This window comes from Amborella trichopoda, chromosome 7 (assembly GCF_054954075.1).
Source record: "Amborella trichopoda isolate Santa Cruz 75 chromosome 7, AtrichopodaSantaCruz75HAP2 v2.0, whole genome shotgun sequence".
Classification (NCBI taxonomy): Eukaryota; Viridiplantae; Streptophyta; class Magnoliopsida; order Amborellales; family Amborellaceae; genus Amborella; species Amborella trichopoda.
Genome location: NC_142342.1, coordinates 10,863,094 through 10,886,249, shown reverse-complemented (window position 1 = coordinate 10,886,249; position 23,156 = coordinate 10,863,094). Strand labels below are relative to the sequence as shown.

General features: G+C 35.8%; 1 protein-coding gene across 2 annotated transcripts; it reads left to right on the top strand.

Annotated features, from left to right (window-relative positions):
• The first annotated feature begins 2,252 nt into the window (after positions 1–2,252).
• LOC18444035 (beta-glucuronosyltransferase GlcAT14B) lies at positions 2,253–20,762 on the top strand. 2 transcript variants are annotated; one of them, XM_011628723.3, is made up of 4 exons: positions 2,253–3,181; positions 14,583–14,658; positions 14,784–14,899; positions 19,990–20,762. In XM_011628723.3, exons 1-4 carry the CDS (start codon positions 2,653–2,655, stop codon positions 20,502–20,504), a joined length of 1,236 nt encoding a protein of 411 aa, XP_011627025.1. In that variant the 5' UTR covers positions 2,253–2,652; the 3' UTR covers positions 20,505–20,762. The 2 variants fall into 2 exon arrangements, with proteins under 2 accessions (XP_011627025.1, XP_088727386.1); XM_088871260.1 differs by having other exon boundaries at positions 2,329–3,181; positions 14,819–14,899.
• Positions 20,763–23,156: the final 2,394 nt, after the last annotated feature.

The window sequence follows — 23,156 nt, the reverse complement described above, 5'->3', positions numbered from 1 at the left end:
AGCCTAGGCTCTATATAAATTTTTCCCCTTTGGGAAATGGTTTGATAGGGGAAAATATATATTCAGTTTCAATTATGAAATTTAAAATTAAAAAATAGTACACATCGAGTAGATCTTTTGATACTTGAAAATTTAAAAAATAACATGTTCACATAACTTGTTGTGAGATGCATTAATTTAGAGTTTGAAATTATGTTTTTTCCTTATATCTATACATCTCAACTTCATCTCAAAGTCGAGATGATCAATTGGAAAGTTTTACTAGATTTTTGAAGTGCACCTTAACTCTACAATATAAGGTAGCAACCTTATATAAACTTTTTTCCAAATAAAAAGGATTAAAACGACGTACACTGGGGGCTATGATTTGATCCACGTGGTTGTATAGATATCCATCATCATGGGCAGTGATCGAAAGGAAGTGGGTACTGCCACTTGACAGTCACTGTTGGATTATTTTCTGTCTCTCATAAGACGCCATCATCGTTCGATTGAATGGTGATGCGAGTTGCATCCATCAATTTTTCTATGATAATAGGGACCATGGTGTTTCGCTTGGATGCTTCTTGATAAATTTTTTATAAATTAAAAAGAAAAAATTTGCAAATAATTCCAAGATTATACTTTTTATGCAAGTTACCCCAATTAAAATTTTTGTCTCATTTTTTTCACCAATATATATTTTTCTAGCAAATAAAAAAAGGCACTTTTTATTAGGGAAAATTGTAAACTCCCCCAATAATAGACTTTTACGCACTTTACCCCATCCAACTTTTCTTAGCAAATACCCCATACAAATGTTTATTATTATTATTATTTTTTGACGAAAATACCATTCCCTCATATAACAAATTATTTTTGTTGGAAAGGGCCGTCTGGCATTTTGAACCGGCGATACGACGATTATTTTTGCATGTCAGGTCGCGAGTTTTATGGTGGCGGTTCGACAATTATTATTTTTTGCTGGAATGGGGGTTAGGCATTTCAAAATTGCGGTCCGCATTTTGAAGGGGCAGTCCGACGTTTGATATGGCGATCTGGCATTTTGAAGGGGCAATCAGTGTTTTGAAGTAGTTGTCCAGCATTTTGAAGTGAGAAGTTTCATGTTGTTCAAGTATTATTGGTATCTGAAAATGATTGGTTACATGAAGGAAGGGTATTTTTGTTAAAAAAAAATTAACTTTAGACATAAGGGGTATTTGCTAGGAAACATGATTTTTTTTTTGTAGGAAGTTGGTACGAAAAGTTGGGTGGGTAAAGTGCGTAAAAAATCCATTTTTTGAGGGGTTCTGCAATTTTTCCTTTTTTTTTTACCAAAACTACTCTTTTTCATACATGAAAATTTAATTTGGGCTAGACATTCATGTGGGCTTACATGGGCGGCTGGAACGCTATTTGAAATTGCCAAACCTTATTAAACTAAAAAAAGTGTTCGACTACTAATTGACATTACCGGATTGCACTTTGGGCTTGTTGTTGGACCGCATGGGCATATTGTCATAATGCTCTTTGGTGATGCTCGACCGCATAGGCCTATTGCCAAACTATTCTTTGTTAGTGCCGGGCCGCCACTTGTACTGCTGGACCGCCACTGTTATTTACCAAATGGACATTACACTGTCAAATCGCCTTAAGAATACACTAGACTGCCTTTTCGTGGAAAAGATGAGAGAGAGACTATAAAAATAAGAGAGGGTAGTTTAGACTTTTTTTTTTTTAATTGTTTTTTGGGCCGAGGGTATTTATTAAAAAGTATGGTTTCTATAAGGTTGAAACCTTAAACAATCTAATTAAAGTGCACCTTAAAATTTTATTATAACATGGAATTTTGTTGTAAAAAATACTTAGTATTATCTTAAAATCTATTTTCATACTTAATTAAAAAATTTTAAATTCCAAAAATGGTTAAAATCAAATAGATCTATAAATATATGAAAATCTAAAAAATGAAAGGTCTAGATAATGTGTTGCAAGATGCACTATTTTCTAGACTTAAAAATATTTTTTTTTCGTACTCATGCATCTCGATATCAAGATGATGGATTAGAGAGTTTTTTCAAGATTAAAACTAACATTTCCGATATATCTTTGAGCATCTCGATATCAAGATGATGGATTAGAGAGTTTTTTCAAGATTAAAACTAACATTTCCGATATATCTTTGAGGTGCATCTGTGATTCACCTTATATAAACTTTTCCTGTTATTAAAAAAGAATTTATTGGGATGAAAAGTGATGCGGTTACCTGTAATGTTTCCATTCACGGACCAAATTCAAATACTTTGTTGTTGGTATCATATAATACACAAAAATACAGCGAGTACGAGTACCAGAACCAGAGCCAACCACCCAGTCTTAGAGCGAGAGAGCGAGGCGTCACCATTTCTTGGGGGAAAGAAGAGAGAGAGAGAAAGAGAGAGAGGAGTCACCATTTCTGGGGAAAAGGAGAGAGAGAGAAAGGAATCACCATTTCTATTTCCCAGAGGGAAAGAGGAATCACCATTTCCATTTCCCGCTTCACATCCATATCCAGAGAGAGACCCAATTTCCCACTTTACACCACCAATCGACACCCACGGCAGAGAGAGAGAGAGAGAGAGAGAGAGAGAGAGAGAGAGAGAGAGAGAGAGAGAGAGAGAGAGAGAGAGAGAGATGCAGGGAGTGGGTACCACCAAGGAGGGAAAATGGCTCTACCCTCTATTGGGGGCATCCATTTTCACTCTCCTCCTCATGCTCGTCTCATCTTCTCGATCTTCTTCTTCCCTCAAAACCTTCCGTGGCCTCCCAAACCATTTGGGCCCCAAGCTCTTAGTTGCAGGTCCAAGCCCCCCTTCTCCCCCTTCCCTTGCTTACTTCATTACAGGCTCTAATGGTGAAGCTCAGAAAATCTTTCGACTCCTTTTGGCTCTGTATCACCCCAATAACCATTACCTTCTTCACCTGGACCTCTCTGCGACTGCACAAGAGCGAAGAGATCTTGCTATCATGGTTCGGAATGTTCCTGCTTTCGTGACTGCCCAAAACATCAATGTGGTTGGAAAAGCTGATTTTGCTAACCATAAGGGATCATCTGCCGTTGCCTCGACGCTTCATGGCGCTGCTCTCTTGCTTCGATATGGTGGCGACTGGGACTGGTTTATCAATCTGTCGGCTTCTGAATACCCTCTTGTAACTCAAGATGGTACTTATATTGCTTTCTTTCTCATTGATACCTTGTTGATACCGTTAAGTTTTTGGGTGCATTCGTTTGTTTTCGTTTTTTTATACTCCTCTCCTGGGTCACCTGTAGATTCTGATGGTTTTGGTTTCATTTGTTCTAGGCTTTCAGATTAGTGGGTTATTTGATGGATGCATCATTGAGTGCTGTTCTTCATATTTAATTGGTTCTTTACATTGTTCAACATTGGGTCTATATTTGATTGGTTACATTATGCAAAACAGAAGTATTTGATTGCATATTTGTCACATTGAATATCAGGAAGACTTGCTTGAATTGGAGGGTTGTTTTGGTGATATACCAGATCTCATGTTTGTGTCTTATAGTTGTGCATTAGACGAATTGGGATTTATAACTGGCTGGGATTCCAATTTTATTTGTGATTGTGAAGATTCATAGAGGATGTTGCTGCTTTTACTTTTGCAAAATGGGTGTTAAAGTGTTTGATTGGCATTCAATGATTCAACAGAATAATTCATTCAACATCTCTATATCCATTGAAATGTTGAAGTCTAACTACCAAAAAATTTGAAAATGTTGAAGCTCAGATGTATCTGATGTTGGCCCAAATACAGTGGATCTTTAAGATTTTTAGAAGTAAACAGAAATATTTCAACATTCAAGTTGGGTTTTGAACTCAATCAAAAATATCCCCAAACATATGGCATGCAATTCTTATCAAAATACCCACAAAAATTGTTGTAAATTCTTTGGAACTCAAGATGTACAAATATCACTAACTTTGTAATCCACTTAAGAATCTCAACCAAAAATCAATTGCAACTATTGATAAGCTCTTCTAAGCAATCCCAATAGAATTTCCAGCAAGCATGCACTCATAAAAAACCCATCATAAACCATTCCAACAATATAAGATGATGCCGAATACCTTTTTCCTTGCTCATACAATATTTTCCAACCTTCTTGTAGTATTTCTAGATGCAAAAGATGAAAAAAAAAGTTGGAATAAACTCACCAAATTCGTATGAATTTGTAGGCACATTTTGATACCTTTTCTAGATACAGAAGCTTGATAGCTTTTCAAGAGAGAGAATGTGGCTGAAAATGAGTTTCCAGCAATATATATAACACAAGTTTCCTACAAAACAGTTGTTACCAAATAATCTAGAGAGATAAAGCTTCTTCAAGATGCAACACGGTGCTAAAACTGATCATGAGACACTGGAGGGCTCTCACATAGATGAAAGGCACGTCCCTTACACCCAGCTCACAAGGAAGCATAAGAGAGAGAAAGAGGTTTTAGGGAGAGAAAGATAAGCTAGTGCTTTGTGTAGAGAATAAGAAAGACCCATGTGAAGAGAGGGACAAGTGGCTATTGAAAGGCAACACTTGTCATTTATCTCTCTACATGTGTCTCTCTATTTTTCCCCCTTTTGTAGCTATATTTATGGAAATAGATTTTGGGAGGATTGAGTACAAAGCACAAGTTCTCTTTCTCTCCCTAAAACCTCTTTCTCTCTCTTGTACTTCTTTGTGAGCTGGGTGCAAGGGACGTGCCTCTCATCTTTGTAAGAGCACTCCAGTGTCATAGGATCAATTTCAGCACCGTGTTGCATCTTGAAGAAGCTTTATCTCTCAAGATTATTTTCTAACAACTGTTTTGTAGGACACTTGTGTTCTATTTTGTGTTATATATATTGTTAGAAAACTCATTTTCAACCACATTCTCTCTCTAGAAAAGCTATCAAAATGTACCTGCAAATTCATATGAATTTGGTGAGTTTGTTCCAACTTTCTTCTTCATCTTTTTGCATCTAGAAATACTACAAGAAGGTTGAGAAATATTGTATGAGCAAGGGAAAAGAAATTGGGCATTATCTTATATTGTTTGAATGGTTTATGATGGATTTTTGATGAGTGCATGCTTGCTGGAAATTCTATTGGGATTGCTTAGAAGAGCTTATCAATAGTTGTAATTGATTTTGGCTAAGATTCTTTAGTGGATTACAAAGTTAGTGATATTTGTACATCCTCTTGAGTTCCAAAGAATTTACAGCAACTTTTTTGTGGGTATTTTGATAAGAATTGCATGCCATATGTTTGTGGATATTTATGATTGAGTTCAAAACCCAACTTGCATGTTGAGATAGCTCTATTTACTTTTGAAAATCTTAAAGATCCTGATTTAGTGAAGATTGATAAGCTTGATGGCTATAATTTCTCACTTTGGAAAAGTAAAGTGCCTTATTTGCTGCATACTATGGGTTTGTTGTATGTAATTGAAAAAGAAATCATAACTGAACCTGATGATGACTCTACACTTAGAGAGAGACAAATAAACTTGAAATGAAAAAATGATAATTTTACATGTAAAGGTGCCATTTTGAATTGCCTTAGTGATAGATTGCATAAGGTCTTTGAACCCTACACTAATGCTAAAGACTTATGGGAGGCTATTGAGAAAAGGCACAATGAGGACAATTATATGGCAAAACATAAACTTTATGAAAGATATAATCAACATAAAATGAGAGAGAACCAATCAGTGCTGGAATTTTTTGATGACATGAATGTAATGGCTAACCAACTTGCTGGTTATGGAGAACCATATCTGAGCGTCATCAAATCATGAAGATAATTGAAAATCTCCCTAATTCATGGAAATACCTTAAGAAAAACTTGCACCACAATAGTACCATCCACACCCTTGATGATTTAAGAGGACATCTTAGGATGAAAGAGAATGATAGGGCTAAAGAGAAAAATGAAAGAGCCCATCAGCAGGCTTATTTGGCTACTCAAAAAGGGTATCCAAGACCCAATCATAAGAAGAGAAAAGAGACTAAAGAAAACAATGAGGAAATAAAGAAGAAGACAAGAAAAAGGGAAAATTCTTTAAAAGGTTAAGAAGATGTTTAATTGCAACAAACTTCGTCATATTGCCAAATTTTGTAGGGCCCCACCAAAGAAGATGGAGAGAGGAGAACCCAATCACCCAAAGGATATTGCATTCTTAGTAGAAGAGACTCTCTCGATTACCCCATCTGATGATTGGTGGATTGATTTGGGTGCAACAAGGCATATCACCACGAGCAAGGAGCACGTGATGGACTTCAGAGAGAAGAAGGTTGGTGATTGGAAGCTCTATATGGGAAACTCCTCTTGGGTCCACATTTTTGGCGAGGCGACCGTGAAGCTTCCTCTTCCTAGTGGGAGTACTCTTACCCTTAATGATGTCTTCTATGCCCCCGACATGAAGCGTAACCTCATAAAAATGGGGTCCAAGTGAATGTCAAAGGGGGGAATATGACTTTTCTTAAGGATGGTGTAGAAGTGGCTTGGGCTTCTCCTTATGGCCGTTTGTATAAACTTGAAATTAATAAAATGAAATCATCTTCCTCTTATATTGTTGATTCTTCTTTCCAAGAAAGCTTCAAGGTATGGCATAGAAGATTAGGACACATTGGCTGAAAAATTGTTTAGAATGATAAAAGAAAAATTAATTCCTTATGAAGAAAAAGATAAATTTAAATGTGAGAACTGTTTAAAATGAAAGATGCATAGAAAACCATTCCCAAAGGGATTAAAGGCTGAAAATGTTCAACATATAGTTCATACTGATATTGGTGAAAAATGGAATGCTAAAACCTTTAAAGGACATGAATATTTTATCACTTTCATGGATGCTTATTGACGATATACATATACATATTTGATTTCTCATAAAAGTGAAGCCTTAGGAAAATTTAAAGAGTGTAAGATGGAAGTAGAAAATCAACTAGATAAAAATATTAAAATTTTGAGAAGTGATAGAAGAGGAGAATATACTTCACTTGAGTTTGAAATTTTTTGTAAGGAACATGGGATCATTAGACAATGCACACTCCCTTATACACCCCAACATAATGGTATGGCTGAAAGAAAAATAGAACCTTATTAGAGATGGTTAATTGTATGATACAAGAAGCTAATATATCTTATCAATTTTTGGGAGAAGCTTTGTTAGCCTCAACTTATATATTAAATAGAGTTCTTAACAAATCTACAAATAGAACCCCTTTTGAATTATGGTCTAATAGAAAGCCTAATTTAGATCACATTAGAGTTTGGTGTTGTGTAGCTCATGTCCTTAACCAAATAGAGAAAAACTAGGGCCTAAAACCATTAAATGCACTTTTGTTGGGTACTCTAGTCACTCTAAGGGTTATAAATTCTATGATCATGAGACTAAGACTATCATAGAAAGATGCTCATTTCTTTGAGGATGAAGAAATGCCAAAGGGAAAACAACCTAAAATTATAGAATTAGAAGAAGAAATGGGGCAACTTAGTGATTCCTGTGAGAACCCTGGTAATGTTAATCGTATTCCTATTATGGTAGAGGCTAGGAAAAGTACTAGGGAAACTAAAAGACCTAGTTACTTGGATGACTATTATGGGTATAATATAAAACTTGATGATGAATCCATAAGCTTTAAAGAGGCTATAAGTTCATCTGAGATATCCAATTGGATGGAGGCAATGCAAGATGAATGTAACTCATTAATGAAGAGTGAGACATGGACCTTAGTAGACCTACCAGAAGGCCGTAGAGCTATTAGTTGTAAATGGAACTATACTAAAAAACTGAATCCAGATGGAACAATTGATAGGTATAATGCTAGAATTGTTAATAAGGGTTTTACCCCAAGTAGAAGGGGTTGATTATAAAGAAACTTTCTTCCCTGTTGCTAGAAAGTCGTCCATTAGGATTGTACTAGCAATAGCAAACAATTATAACTTTGACATACATCAAATGGATGTAAAGATAACGTTCCTCAATAGTGAATTAGAGGAAGAGATATTTATGAGGCAACCGAGGGATTCGAGTCTAAATAACAAGAAGGCAAAGTGTGCAAGTTAAAGAAATCTCTTTATGGACTTAAACAGTCCTCAAGACAATGGTATTTAAAGTTCGATGAGGCACTAAAGAACTATGGCTTTGTTAATACTAGTGCTGACTATTGTGTATACATCTGAAGTAGTGGGGTAGTCATCTCATTTTAGTGTTATATGTAGATGAAAATATCATTATAGGAAGTGATCCTAAGGTTATTAAAGATACCAAAGAGTGGTTATCTTTACAATTTGAGATGACAGACTTAGGAGAACTAGAGCAGGTTCTTGGCATGCAAATTTCAAGAGATAAGAAGAGAAGATTACTTTACTTAAGCCAAGAATTATATACTGTGACGATATTGAAAAAGTTTAGAATGGATGAATCTAAACTAATGGGAACCCCATATGAGAAAGGGTATAAACTGTCCAAGGACATGTGTCCTAAGACTGATAAGGAGAAAGAGATTATGGAAAAGATCCCTTATGCACAATCAGTACGATCATTAAACTATTTGATGAACTGTACTCGCCTTGACATAGCATATGCAGTGGGGGTTGTAGCCGTTATATGAGTAACCCAGGCATAGAACATTGGAAACTTGTAAAGAGAATATTTAGATATCTCAAAAAGATCACCAATTATAGCATATGCTATGGAAATGGTAAATTAGAATTGCAAAGCTACAGTGATGCTAACTGAGCTGGCAGAGAGGATGAATTCAGATCTACATCTGGATGGCTTTTCACTTATGGAGGAGCAAGTATATCATGGGGCAGCCAAATATAAAAGAGTATGTCACAATCAACAATGGAGGCAGAGTATGTAGCCTTATATGAGGCGGCCAATGAAGCACTATATTTAAGAAAATTGCTCAATGAGATACCATTGGCTACGTTTGAGAGCACTCCAACAGTTATTCATTATGACAACCAAGCTGCCATAGCTATTTCTAAATATCCTATGTACCACAATATAGCAAAACATATTGATAGAAAGTATCATTCCGTGAGAGAGTTTGTAGGACGAACGGATATAGTAGTAGTGTATCTCCACATAGATTTAATGATAGCTGACCCATTGACTAAAGGTGTCAACATAAATGCACATGAAAGGTGTGTAAGGGGTATGGGATTGAGATCCATAGGTTTCTTATGATACGCCTGTGATGAGCCGTAGTGGTGCAGCTATTAAACATATGGAATGTTATGTGATTTCCCTTTTGCCTGTGTGGCATATCTGCCTTTGTGGCGATGACGCCTGTGTGATATGTGTAAGCGCCTTCCGAGGGTGGTTAGGTTATGTCTTCAGACATTTAATGGTTCGTATGTGGCGAAATCCCTTGGAGGGGTGTCATGAACTACCGTCAGCTAGCAGTCTTTTGACTCTGTTTTCCACATTGTGAGACTAGACTGGACAATTATGCTTGGCATGACTTATTGAGCATGACCTGCAGCTAGTAGTAGTCTTTTGAGTCCGTATTTCCTCATTGTGATGGCTAGCTTGGATATCTGGACAGTTGAACATGACTTCCGACTAGCAGTCTTTTGACTCTGTTATCCGCAGTGTGATGGCCAAATTGGACAGTTGTATTTGGCATGACTAACTGAGCATGACCTCCAGTTGGCATGTCTTATAAACACTATTTTCCACTTTGCAATGACTAGTTTGGGCAGTTTGAGGATCCTTATAGGATCATGACATGATTCACTGTATTGATGGTCATGACAAAGATTCCTTTTGATGATGTATGTATTATGGTGCAAGTGTCCGATGCTTTTCGGAGGACACTAGCGAGAGAGAGAAAGTCCACTAATCTAAAAGCATGTAGGTGAAGTTCATGATATGGTTGATGATCACGCAATACGTCACGACAATTGATGAGCATGGGAATGTGTGCGGTTGATGGCATTGAGTGGATGGATCATATGTGTGGATGGCTTTGTTGTTTGAGGATGTACAACTCAAGCAACTTCTATATAGCTACTAAAAGTTTGTATCATAGTTTTATAAATATTTTGAAACAAGTGGGGGAATATTAGAGAAAATTGTGTTTTCAAATATTTACAAAATAAGGGCCCAAAAATTTTAATTTATTTATTTTCTTTTCTACCTACTTAAAATATATTTTAAGATCAGCTAGTACTTTGTGTAGAGGATAAGAAAGACCCATGTGAAGAGAGGGACAAGTGGTAGACACATGTAGAGAGAGAAATGACAAGTGTTGCCTTTCAATAACCATTTGTCCCTCTCTTCACATGGGCCTCTCTTCACATGGGCCTTTCTTATTCTCTACACAAAGCACTAGCTTATCTTAAAATATATTTTAAGTGGGGTAGAAAAGAAAATAACTAAATTAAAATTTTTAGGCCCTTATTTTGTAAATATTTGGAAACACAATTTTCTCTAACATCTGATGGGCTTTTGCTAGGATTAATCACTGAAATCTATGTGAAAGTGCATAGCATGGTGATGAATAATTAGATTTTGTAAGATGGTGGAGTAAGGTGATGCATATTTTCTTTTTTTCTTTTTCTATTATTGAATTTCTGATTGGGTATGATCCTATATAAATTTTCTCTTTCTTCCTTTAGATAGAGAAGAACATTGTAAATGCATCTTACAGATGAAGAAAGGTGAATTATAATCTGCAATATTAAGTATATAATAAATACCAGTTATTGCTCCATGGTTGTTTCAAACAGTGGGGTCCATTTAATTGTAGTGCACATGGTGGCCCTATGTATTCTAAATTCCGAACTTTATGAGGTTCTTCAACTCTAAAACATGCTTTAATTACTTGGCTCGAGCTCTGGACTTGGGCCCTGCCTGAGCTGAATAACTCAGGAGAGTCCGAGTGGACTTGCCTTGTAGAAGCACAAGAAAGGGCTAAAAAGTTCAAAATTTTGTTAAAAGTAAAAGTTAAGTGAATAGCAAACTAATCTATGCACAACATTAAAAAGATGTCCAAAATTGATGGATAAAATATATAAAACATGGAATTTGGAAATTTTTTTTTAAAGAATATGACAATAGGAACTCACAAATCATCATCCAAAAAATCAAAATTATACATAAAACATTTATACATTGATTTAGTTAAAGAAAATATAATTTTCATGAAGTTTTTATACTTGTTTATGTCACCGAGTAGATATCTTGGAATGGCTCGACAAGGTGCTTGGTCCAAATAACTCACCCGTGTCCGAGTTGACTTGGCCGAGTTTTAAAGCCATGCTCTAAATTCTTTACCTTAGGAATTTTCACCGCCTCCAAATGTCCTGGATAAAAGGAAATCTTTTAGCCCTTGGTTTAAAATAGAAAGATTAATCATTTGACAGAAGTAAACATTAAAATTTCTTCAGGGAAGCTAGGAGTTTCGTCTTAAAGGCTTAAACTAATGCCTTGAGGAAAAATTTATTTTAAAAAGGTTTGAATTAGTTATTATTTTCTTATGGTATGAACTGTCCCCTGCACTTTACGCTCTTGTGCCTCCTTGTTCTTTTTGTTCCTGCTTCTTACCTTCTGTTGAGGCATATGCGTTAATGTATACCTTGTAAACAACCTTAACCATTATGGTGGCCAGTGTAGTAAGGGGTGCATACACCCCCCCTCAACAGCAAAAAGAAAAAGTTAAACAGTGAAGATGAATGAAATAGAAATAAAAGCTTTATAGTATTTGAATTTTTATAATTATTGTACTAATCAAATTTATCTAAAATTTGGGACGTATGTACATATGACCAAGTTGTGCCAAAATAAGCTATTAAAAAAATAATAGTCATAAAATAAAATGATGAAATTACCCCTGAAACTTTATAGAGGTATTTTGCGTAATTTTTATCATTCAATTTTGTTATATATATTTTATTCATGTGCATCTCACTAAGGCACACACACCTACAAAATTTCAGATCATTATGATTTGTAAAAAACATATTAAAATTCAAATACTATCAAACATCTGTGACCATGTGATAAACTTTGAACGGAGATAAAGCCGTAGGTGAAGTACTGTAGAACTTCACCTATAGGCATTTTGTAGTGTTTTTCATATATATATATATATATATATATTGTATTTTAACCAACAAGCACATGTGCGCACACGCACACATATATATGAAAAACCTTCTAGAGTCACTGCCTCACCTGGGCTATTTTCTGACCCTCTTCTCCACCATCTGGTCAAACCTGGATGGTGGGGATCGCTGCATTAGGAAATCAGCACATCCAGCAAGCCGGTTTTATCGACAGAATGGTGAGAGAAAGGGATTTGTTTTTTTTTTTTTTTTTTTTTGAGAGAGAGAGAGCTGAAGGAAAGAATGGGCTTGTAGAGAGAAAAGGGGATTTCAGCAAGAGAAGGTTTTAGAGACAGGGAGGTTGCAAAGACAGTTGAACACTTGAGAGAGAGGGATGATGTCTTCGTACAAAGGGGCAAAATTTCAATGGGTTTTGCAGAGTTTTAAAATTTTAGTAAGTTTCAGCAAGGGGTTACTGTTAAGTCAACATGGTAGTCAAACTGCCCTTAACTATGGATTAACATTACCTTGTCAAAAAACAAACTATGGATTAACATTAGGACAGTTTTTGACAATTTAGGAGATTGCTATCTACATTGTAAAAGAAAATGTATGTTCAAATTCATTTGTAGCGAAACAATACCTAATATAGTGAGTAAAGATGTTGAGAAAAGTTGTAGATGCAGGTCCATTGAAACAAGACCGCTATGGAAACAATCCCATTTCAGCTAGCTTTATCAGGTGTTCGAGCCAATCAAAGGGGTCAGGAAATTTGAGTGTTGACATGGTAAATAGGGCTTTAGCGTCTGAGCGGATTTCAACGTAAGCTCCAAAACAAGGCATGGCTTACTCAAAGTATATAATGGAAGACACATAAGATTGGATAGAAATTGGAAGAAGCTAGCGGATGTCTGGGGCATTGGAGATAACTAAGAAGCATGGTTGCTTAAGTTAAAGGAAGTGAGGGTAGTAATCAGTCATGAGGGTTGTCAATGCCTATTACAAAGATTGTTTAAAGAAACTTTGAAGAGCTGCTACCCTAGAATTACGACTTCAAGGTGGTTGATTATTTCTTTTAGATTCAGCAAGGGATTAGGTGGATTTGAAGATGTTATAATGTAAGTATACTTTATACTGCCAAGATGCTAAGGTTTTAGGCATATATGCTGGAATGCTATTCATCATTTATTAGAACTGGAAACATGAGTAACATCTTGGTTGACTATGGTAGAGTATTTCTCCCTACATAGATGATGCGAGCATACAGAAACAGGTTCTCTTTTGCCTAGGTCTTGGTTGTAATGTCTATGTATTTCGCTTCAAACATAAGAAGTCTCATGCTTTTTAGTGAATGATGATTGCTGCCATTAGGTTATGTATTGTTTCTAGAAACCAGCAATATAAGGCTTGCTATGCTTATATCGGTGATACAAACAAATATGTAGATTGAGTCTTGAGCACGTCATATTTCCACTTGGAAGAGAGGTTACTTAGTGGGACCTGCATTTTAAAATAATGCTAGTACAAAGTTTAAACAGAGCATACTTTGAAAAGATATATTCGAGTGGGGACTCAATGTAGTTCCGAACTCCCAATCCAATTCAAATTGTTAAGATTCACTAGAGAATCTGCTGAGCCTTACAACTTGTTTGACTCAGCCCTTTACCATGGTGAGTCTCGAGTTGACTCACCATATTTCTAAACTGTGGGCTTAGAAGTATGAACAGCATTCTGTAGTTACAATGAGTTTACTTCCCTAAGGCTTTAGAGAAGACTACATATAAATGAGAAAGGAAGAACTCCAGAACACTTCCATCATTTTCACATGTACTAGTCATGACAGAGTGAAAAAGTGATTCTGCAATAGATCCATTGCTCACCAAGGAAAAATCTATATACCTAGACATGGATTTTGAGGTTACCCCCACAATCTGGAGTGCCCTCATATAGATCTAGCTTAATGGTCATTCTGTGGACTCATTATAGCCATAGGCTTGCCTACACAAAGTTTAAAAAAAGAAAGGGATGAAACATTCTATTGGAAGTGTTTATTTAGCGTCTATTAATAGGAGAATTTGTGTTGTGAAAGACAATGTGGTACCTGCCAATTGCAGCTGGGGCCGGGACAGTGCATTGGGAGATTAACCAAACCAAGTGAATCTTCAACAGTGTCATAGGTTTGGATTTAAATAGATTATAGAATTTGACAACTGGTTCCAAATTTATAAATGAATGTACAAGTTTTAAATAAAACTCTCTAATTGAAAAAGATTACCTTAAACTTTGAAAAATGACTTGGCAACTGTTTACCCTTCTAAACTCTATTCGGAGTATGCAGAGGTTGAACTAATTGTTTAGTGTGTTCTAGAATTGTTTTCCTTTCTTTCCAATTTACTTTTTGATGTATTTTCTATTCATTATTCTAATTGGATTACTAGAATTCATTTAACCAAATTGGCAGAATTTATAACCAGTTATTATAAACATTTGTTTGACTTGCTTGCAGATCTTCTCCATATATTGTCTTTTCTACCAAGGAATCTCAACTTCATTCAGCTTAGTAGTCAAATTGGAAAGACAGAGTACTTATATTCTGATCCCATTTCATTTGCACATGTTTGACGTGTTTATGGAAATCTATTCTTTGGACCTCAATTGGTTTTTTCAGTTTATTTAACTTAGTGATGTATGGAAATGGATGTTTCAGGTATAAAATGATAAGGCCCGTTATTGTTGATCCAGGTCTTTACCTTTCATCCGGAAGCGACATATTTTATGCAACACAAAAGCGTCCCATGCCAAATGCTTACAAGATTTTTACTGGTAAATTTTCTTTGCACGTTGTTTTAACTAGAAGCCATTTTCCTTTGTGTTTTCATGCCCCTAAAATCAACAATCAGTTGAGTTTTGTTCTAGCTCTTACCTGTCAAGTCAGTTTGAAGGATTTAATAAAATTTTTTGTAAGTTAATGATCTATATTTGGTGATATGGCAGATTTATTATAAAATTTGTTATCAATATCACACTCAAAATGTATATGGAACTTTTGATTCTCTCCAAGCTGAACTATCATTGACAACTTTGTTCTTGCATCTGGACCAAGATACTAGTCTGCACCATAGTTACCGGGATTGCCTACTTTGGTCGGCGATCCATTCTAGGAACTCGATTATGGCGCTCCTAGAATGGATCTCTCAGAGATCTCGTATTTTTGGCCTTCAGGATCTTGCTCCTTTTTTCAAGATAACGAGTTTCCTTTAAGTATGTGTTTGTGTTCCCGGCTACTATAGGATCTAATTCTTGAGTGATATGTTTCTCGATCATAAGAGTCGTCAAATCTAGATTCTATTACTTTGGAAAACAAGCATCACCTTGTATTACATTTAGATTCCACCAACATGGGTCGTAGTGGTTGTAAAAGCTTGATATTCAAAAGTGGATTGCGATTCTATACTTTTGGACATTGCGCCCTCTCTATATACATATGTGTATTAACAAATTCGGTCGCTCGACGGCCTAGGCGGCCGGAAAGCCAAAACACCTAGGTGGGCTTCCTTGGTGTTCTGTCTAGTCTCCCCTAGGCAGCACCTCGAAATTGGCCGAGAGAGGAAAAAAGCCCTCGGGCAGGGGTATTTTGGGGTTCCCCACCCCCTTGGAAAGGGGGGGAAGGGGTTTTGAGGTGCATTCTAGTCCCCCAAAACCCCTTTTGTGTATTTTAGAGAGAGAAAAACTCTCAAAAAACTTAGATTTTGAGATCCTTTTTTCTCAAGATCAATAAAAATTTTAACATTTTTTTATTTCTTCCTAATTCAAAAGATATACTTCTTGATAACTTTTGGGGCTTGGAGTGGTTGCATAAGAGAACTTTTGGTGACCAAAGATCACTGGTTTGGGCCCATATCGGTTTCATTTTGAAAAGGTTAGTGCATTATAATATTTGAAATAGGGTTTGGTATTTTTTTTTGTATAATGTGTTATGATTTGATATTCTTTTACTCTCTTTTTTCCTTTGTGATATTTTTACATGTTTATACTTGAAAACTTCAAATATTTGGTGAATATTTCTTGGTTTGGATCTGTATCGAATTCATTTTGAAAATCTTAGTGCAATACAATATTTAAATTAGGGTTTTGATATTTGTTTTTTGTATAATATGTTATGATTTGATATTTTTTATTTTTTTCTTTTTTTTTGATATTTTTACTTGTTTGTGTTGGAATATTTTGTGTTCTGTTATCAGTTTGGGCTTATATTTTGTGAATAGTTTAATACTTCAAATTAAATTGATATTTTGTGAATATTTAGATTACAAGACCAAATTTTAGGGATATTGCATTATGTGATTATTATATTTTTTAATTTTTAGGGGTTTTGGGGCCCTAAAACTGCCCAAGAACTCCCTTGGGAGGCTTAAACCCCTGCCCTTAGAATTCCTTTGGGGCCTGGCCTGTCCTTGCCCCTCCTTGCCCCTGGGCGCCTGCCTAGGCAGCCAGGCCCCCAAACTGCCTAGTTTATTTAGTAAGCAAAAATCAAAAGCAAATTATTTCATGTATATATGGCTTTGGGTTATATTTTCTTACACAGTTATTCAAACAAAAAATGGCAACATTGAAGGATAAGTTTTGTACTTAAAAGTTAAAACTAAAACTATAAATGTCATAATTTATTTAATGAATTGATGTATCTACTATGTTAATATAATGAACTATGGATTAATTTAATGTTCCTTATTTATTTAATAGAAGTTTAGGATTACATATTATTAATTAACAACACTGGGAACCGCCCTGTAAAGCCAGGGAGTCCAATTTAAACTTACATGAGGATTTCATTTTTCAATTAAATGGAGCTCACTCCTATAAAATTTATCCCTCGCTCCATACTATTTTGGATTATTTTTCTTAATGCGCTCCCTAGGTTAAGAAACTCAAAACTTGTACTTGGGAACTTCATTTCCAAATTAGAGGATGTCGCTCCCCAGTATTATAATAATCAAAGCCATCTAATAGAGGAACTCGGTCGCCAACACATGTGTACAGTGTTCCCTAAGTTTGAGGCTGTATGGACGTCGATCCCAAACATTGGGATCTTCGGGGTGGCTTCGATCTGTCAATCCCACCCCTGATCCTAGAACTGTTACCAATCCCGTTCCCAATAACTATGGGCTGAACTTTTGAATCTTATGATCCATTTTTATTGACAAAATCATGAATATTTTGGCATAATTTAGTTTTTTTTTTGTGTTGTCTGTTTGGATAAATTTCATTTAAGCATAAGCACTCTCTTGCTTTTATTGATGAATTTCCTGACGAGGGATAACTAGATACAAATAATTTGCTTAAGTGTCATGTCAATACACCACTATCATTTTCAGTTCTCATAATTTGAACTTTCAGCATAATCCAAGATTTTCTTGATTAGCAACTCAATTTATTGGGACTTCTGGAGTTCTACACAACCTTGGGCAATTTTTTTTTTGTCTCAATAAACCTGCTTCGCTTTCTTCCTTGCCTACTCTCTCTTACTCCTCATTTTCTCTTGTCTCACCGGTATTCTCCCTTCCCCTGGCCAGCTTCCTTTTATTGACTTCTCCATACTAGCTTCTTTCAGAATCTTCAATCCCCAACTAACCTCTGAAACCAGGTTAAAATTTGAAATTAGATAAAACTCTCCAGCACTTCTCCCTTCAATATCTTACCATAGCCAAAGTTTAAAATCACATTTTTATCACCCCTCTTACAGCTGTCATAATGGTAGTGGCGCTTGACCATTATGATGGAATACCACCATTATTTGATTCTCCCTCAGAGCCTGGTTCTTGATGATGGCTTTGATCACTGTTATATCATTTTATTGGTAATTTCCATTGGCAGTTATAACTGAAAATAATGTTAATCTGAACCATGATCTTAGGCCAACAGCTCCCCAAGGTTTTTAATGTCCACACATATCTGGCCATACATCTTTATTGCCCTGGATTTCACGAATGTGTTCTAGACCAAAACAACTTCCTGTCCTTTTTATGGTGAACCTTTTGTAGGTTAATTCACTATTATACAAGGGCTTTTGAAGTTGGACTATGTACTAGTCACTGGCTTTTCTAATATAAGAGCAGGGGCTTCTCCTAGAACTTTCCTGGGGATTTTGTCATCGTCATCATCATTTTAGCTTTTTCCCAATTAATTGGGGTTGGCTACATGAATCTTGGTTCTCCATTTTACTCTATTAAAGGCCATATCCTCAGAGAGGCCATAATTCCCCATATATTTTTCGAACTACTTCCAACCACATCTTTTTGGGCCTACCCCTTGCCCTTTTCAGTCCTTCCAGTTGAACTAATTCTAATTTGAATTAGGAGGCAAGAGCCTAGAAGCTGAGTTATCTCAATAAAACCCACCCCTGTCCATCTGAATCTCAACCTATTTGATGAGATTTACTGCAAGTTTCAGCTTTCCAAAATCCAGACTCTGGAATCTTAAGTTTCAGTTGTTATCTTAAGGTGTTGCTATTTCCTAGTTGCCCTTAGCAACTTGGAGCTGAAGCCTTCCTGAGAAGTTTTATATTCTTTCTAAAAGACAATAAGCACGTTGCAAAAATTACTGCCAAAGTATCGATGTGTTTAATACAAATAAAAGCAGTAGCTTTTTATGATTATTTGCTAGCACGTGACTGGAGTACTATATATATTTATATTTTTTATCAAGAGAAATGAGAAACCTATTGAGTCATTACAATGGGAGGCCATTTCTGCTTCAGAGAGGGATGTGCCTATAATGTGAGCTCTTCCAGGCTTGACAAATGATGGGAAGGAGGTTGCAAACCTAATAGCGCTGATTCCAGATGATCCCTTCTCTTGATATGGTGTCTCTTTAAGTTCACGTATAAAAATTTGGTACTAGCGAGAATATCTGCTGCTTTCCTCATCTTTCATCTGTATACCAAAGTAGAATCAATACCTATGCTGTAACGGGACATACCCATGTGTTTAGGAGAGTGTACATGCAAACACACTAGACATGTGTTGACGCGCATGACACACATACAAATGAGAGAAATCTGAGTTATCATTTTTGGAAATTTTTATTTTTTGGTTTCGCAGAGGCTATGTGTCTGCCATGTGGACACGCAAATCTGCAGATTTGATGACAAGATATGCCTTCGTTTTTGCAAGGCAAGCATGTCTGTCCCCTTGTAAGCGGTGTGCATGTCTGTCCCCTTGTAAGCGGTGTGCATGTCTGTTTGATAAGACACATGTGGTGCGCAAGTGTCCTTATGATTTGGACACACATCTTTGATTTGGACCTACATGTTCTCCTTTTTGAGTTAATTTTAATGTTAAAGACTTACATTAATTTGATATTTAGAATATATTTAACATATGCATTGTACGGACTTTCCAAAGATGTCATATTGGTCCCTTTATGAGTTACTTTTAATCTTAAAAACTTACATTAATTTGATATTTAGAATATATATAAACATATGCATTGTACGGACTTTCCAAAGATGTCATATTGGTCTTGGCATACATAGTTATTAGAATCAGATTCTTCGAAACTGAGCTAAACACATTCTTGTATATGTGTCCTTGTAACGTCGTTCAGACATTGCTCCCATGTAGTCGAAAGAACAGGAATAACAAAAGTACAATTTTCCCTTGTGAGAGGTCCATGGGATAAGTCCCTCTGGTTTAAATTCTGCTCTTCCTGGTCCTATAAAAAGAGGTTTTGTGCTTTTTAGAGCTGATCTCTAGCTTTTTAGGAGTTTTGAAGTTTTTCCAAACTTGCATTGTGATGGGTGTCTTATTCATAGACAACCATGTGAGTTCTGCTCTTAGCAAATTCAGAATGGATTTATTTTTTTGATGATCAGAAATTACCAGGATAATAATGTTGAACTCATCGTCTTGCAGGTTCAGCATCTATTATGTTGAGTCGTAAGTTCATAGAGTTTTGCATCATGGGCATAGATAACTCTCCTAGGACCCTTCTCATGTACTTCTCAAACAGCGTGGCAGCACAAGAGGCTTACTTCCAAACTGTGATATGCAATGTCCGTAAATTCAACACAACCATTGTTAATGATGACATGCACTATGCTGCATGGGACAAACCTAAAAAGTTGGATCCCCGAACCTTAAGTTCCAATGATTTTGATGAAATGATAAAAGATGGTGCCCCCTTTGCTCGAAACTTTAACGAAAATGATCCAGTCCTGGATCACATTGATAGAGAAGTCTTGCACCGAGGAGAGGGAAAAATCGTGCCTGGTGGGTGGTGCATAGGTGAAGGCAAAGAGGATCCATGCTCAGTTTGGGGTGATGTCCAAATTCTGAAGCCAGGTCCAGGTGCGAAAAGGTTAGAAGGTCATCTGGTGAAAATGTTCTCAAACTCGACTTTCAGGTCGAATCGATGTATATTTGAATAATGTGTTATATTTGTTTTTTTGTGCTGATTGCAAAGGTTTTCCAGTTGGGTCTCAATTGATTTTTTTTCACCATGAGATTGAGCTTGTATCATTGTACAGAATGCCTTGGTAATGTATATTACCGACTCAAACTTGAGAGTTTGAGTCTGAGCCCTTCTCTATCTATTAAAAACGAAAATAGATGGAGTTTTGTTTGTATTATTGGTATTCAAATCCTTGGGGTTCATTTTCTATTAACCATCAACCCACTATTTGATATGTTGGTGTTGTTCTTTCTTTTGTTGCATCTGCTCTGAACATGCACATGACTCCTATTCTTTTATATTTTGGGACCCTTTCTTAATGGGTTGGCTGTTGGCTTGAACTCAAGAATACTAGCAGTGTCAAAATTAAATAGTATATTGAAGAAGCAAAAACTATATGTCCAAATTGAGAACCGAGTTCAGAGGTAGTCCCTCATAATATAACAATTGTGTTTGCAGGCCCGTGTGTGTTTGTGTGTGTGTGTGTGAGAGAGAGAGAGAGAGAGAGAGAGAGAGAGAGAGAGCATGTTGACAACTGTTCTTTCTCCCTCCCACTGGCTCGCAGAGTGTAGTTTCACATGTGAAATGTGTCATGGTTTCCTTGGTCACGACCCGTGATTGCTGGGTTATTAGAGGGTATTGTGTTATTAGAGCCTTTCTTATGGTGCTTTACAAAAGTTATTTTCTATATTCAAAGTTGAAACAGAAAATGTTACAGGAGCTATGTAAGTTGAAATTGAAGATCCCTAATTTTCTATTGAAGATTTTTTAAAAAGGTGATTGCTATTACTGTTAAAAAGGTGAGATATATCCATTCCGAAAATGGATTTCTGAAGTTACAGCAATTTGAAGCAAGGAGATGGACATAAGCAAGTAACCATTAACCATTTACTCAGACCTTGTTCATGTACAATGTGTTCTTTTACTTGCCAATAACTCCCAAACAGCGAGAGAAATATGAATATTGAGAATTAGTGGGATTCTCGTACCTTTGAAAGAGAAATACGCATATTGAGAAATATGCATATTGAGAATTAGTGCGATTCTCGTACCTTTGAGAATTAGAGGGTTTTCGCAAGGACATCTGTGATAGTTGGTATCAAGTCAACTGAGTTATGCACAGATTATTAGAGAGAGGTGTGAGATTAAGTTAGATGATGAATCTAAAGATGTAAACACAGGACAGCAAGCAGAGTTGCCAGTGATGATGGTTTGCAAGGAGATCTGTGATCATCGGTGTAAAGCCCTTCATACATAATGCAAGGTTCCTTTTTTGCCGCCATTGGAAAGCTTGGAAGGCTTTGATATATAGGCACAGAATGTATGGAATTTTGTGACTAAACCGGTATGTAAGCGGTTTCTAAAACATTGTATTAATAATGTTCACTAAACCAGTATGTAAGAGGTTACTAAAACATTGTATTAATAATGTTGACAAATAAGGATTGAGTTGATACAATTCTTAAGCAGCAGTTTTGGAGATTTTTTGGTAAGAAAGTAACAGTGCAGGAATAGTGATGGAGGGCAAAATTCTTTTTATTTTGTATTTTTATTCAATTTCAATAATGCATATTGTAGTTTTAGTTTTAAGGTTTATTTCTAGGGTTTTTTAGGTTTTGAGGATTTTTATAGTTTCTTTTATTTGTTTCATTGTTTGGCTAGTTAGGGAGTTTTTTAGATATTTTAATTAAAGTTAGGGAGTTTAGTTTCAAGTTATACTTAAGTTAGGACTTTTTGGTTAAAAGTTGATTTCATGGACAAATATTGTCCAAAACATTAGTTTTTCAATATAAATAAAGGCATTGATGGGTTGGAGAATCATTCATGTATTCCTCTTTAAGAAAATAAAGATTTTGTCTTGTAAAAGAAGCCTAAGGGTCGAGCTTTAGGAGGGAGAAAGCCTTAGAGTTCCTCCAAAATTGCTTATGTTTGGCTTGTTTTTTGCTAATTTTATTATTGCTTCAATTTCTCCTACATCAAGTAGTATCAGAGCCCGCGATCCACATGGAAGTTACTGTAGCAAGTATGAAAAGTTACTATAGTAGTACATAAGTTACCTGTAACATGTACGGAGTTACTGCAGCACCACTTTTTTTTTTGGTGCCCTAGGTCAACAAGAAAGAGGTGAAGTTATAGTGGGGTATAGGGTTCGTTGATTTTGGCAAATTTATGTTTATTTTTAATTTCTATTCAATTTTAAAGGATGTATATTTTGATTTTAGGTTTATGATTTATTTTTAGGATTTTTAGTTTTTAGGAATTCTAGAGTTTTTATAATTTCTTTTATTTATTTCATTGTTGGACCAATTGGGGAGGTTTTGAAATATTTTAATTAAAGTTAGAGAGTTTAGTTCAATTTATACTTAAGTTAGGACCTTTTGGTCAAAAGTTAATTGTATGGACAAATATTGTATGAAACAATAGTTTTTCAATTTAAATAAGGGCATGGATAAGCAGGAGAATCATTCATGTATTCTTCTTTAAGAAAAGAAAGACTTTGTCTTGTAACAGAAGCATAAGGCTTAGGATTTCTCCAAAATTGCTTTTGTCTAGCTTGTTTCTTGCTAATTGTATTGTTCCTTCAATTTCTCCTACATCAAATGGTCTGAAACATTGAACCTCTCCTTGA

What these genes read in the sequence shown, in the direction of transcription:
- LOC18444035 (XM_011628723.3), top strand. Translation starts at nt 2,653, where the DNA reads ATGCAGGGAGTGGGTACCACCAAGGAGGGAAAATGGCTCTACCCTCTA. An exon ending in CCCTCTTGTAACTCAAGATG is followed by an intron (nt 3,182 to 14,582) that starts GTACTTATATTG and finishes ACTTGCTTGCAG; the next exon opens with ATCTTCTCCATATATTGTCT. An exon ending in TGCTTACAAGATTTTTACTG is followed by an intron (nt 14,900 to 19,989) that starts GTAAATTTTCTT and finishes ATCGTCTTGCAG; the next exon opens with GTTCAGCATCTATTATGTTG.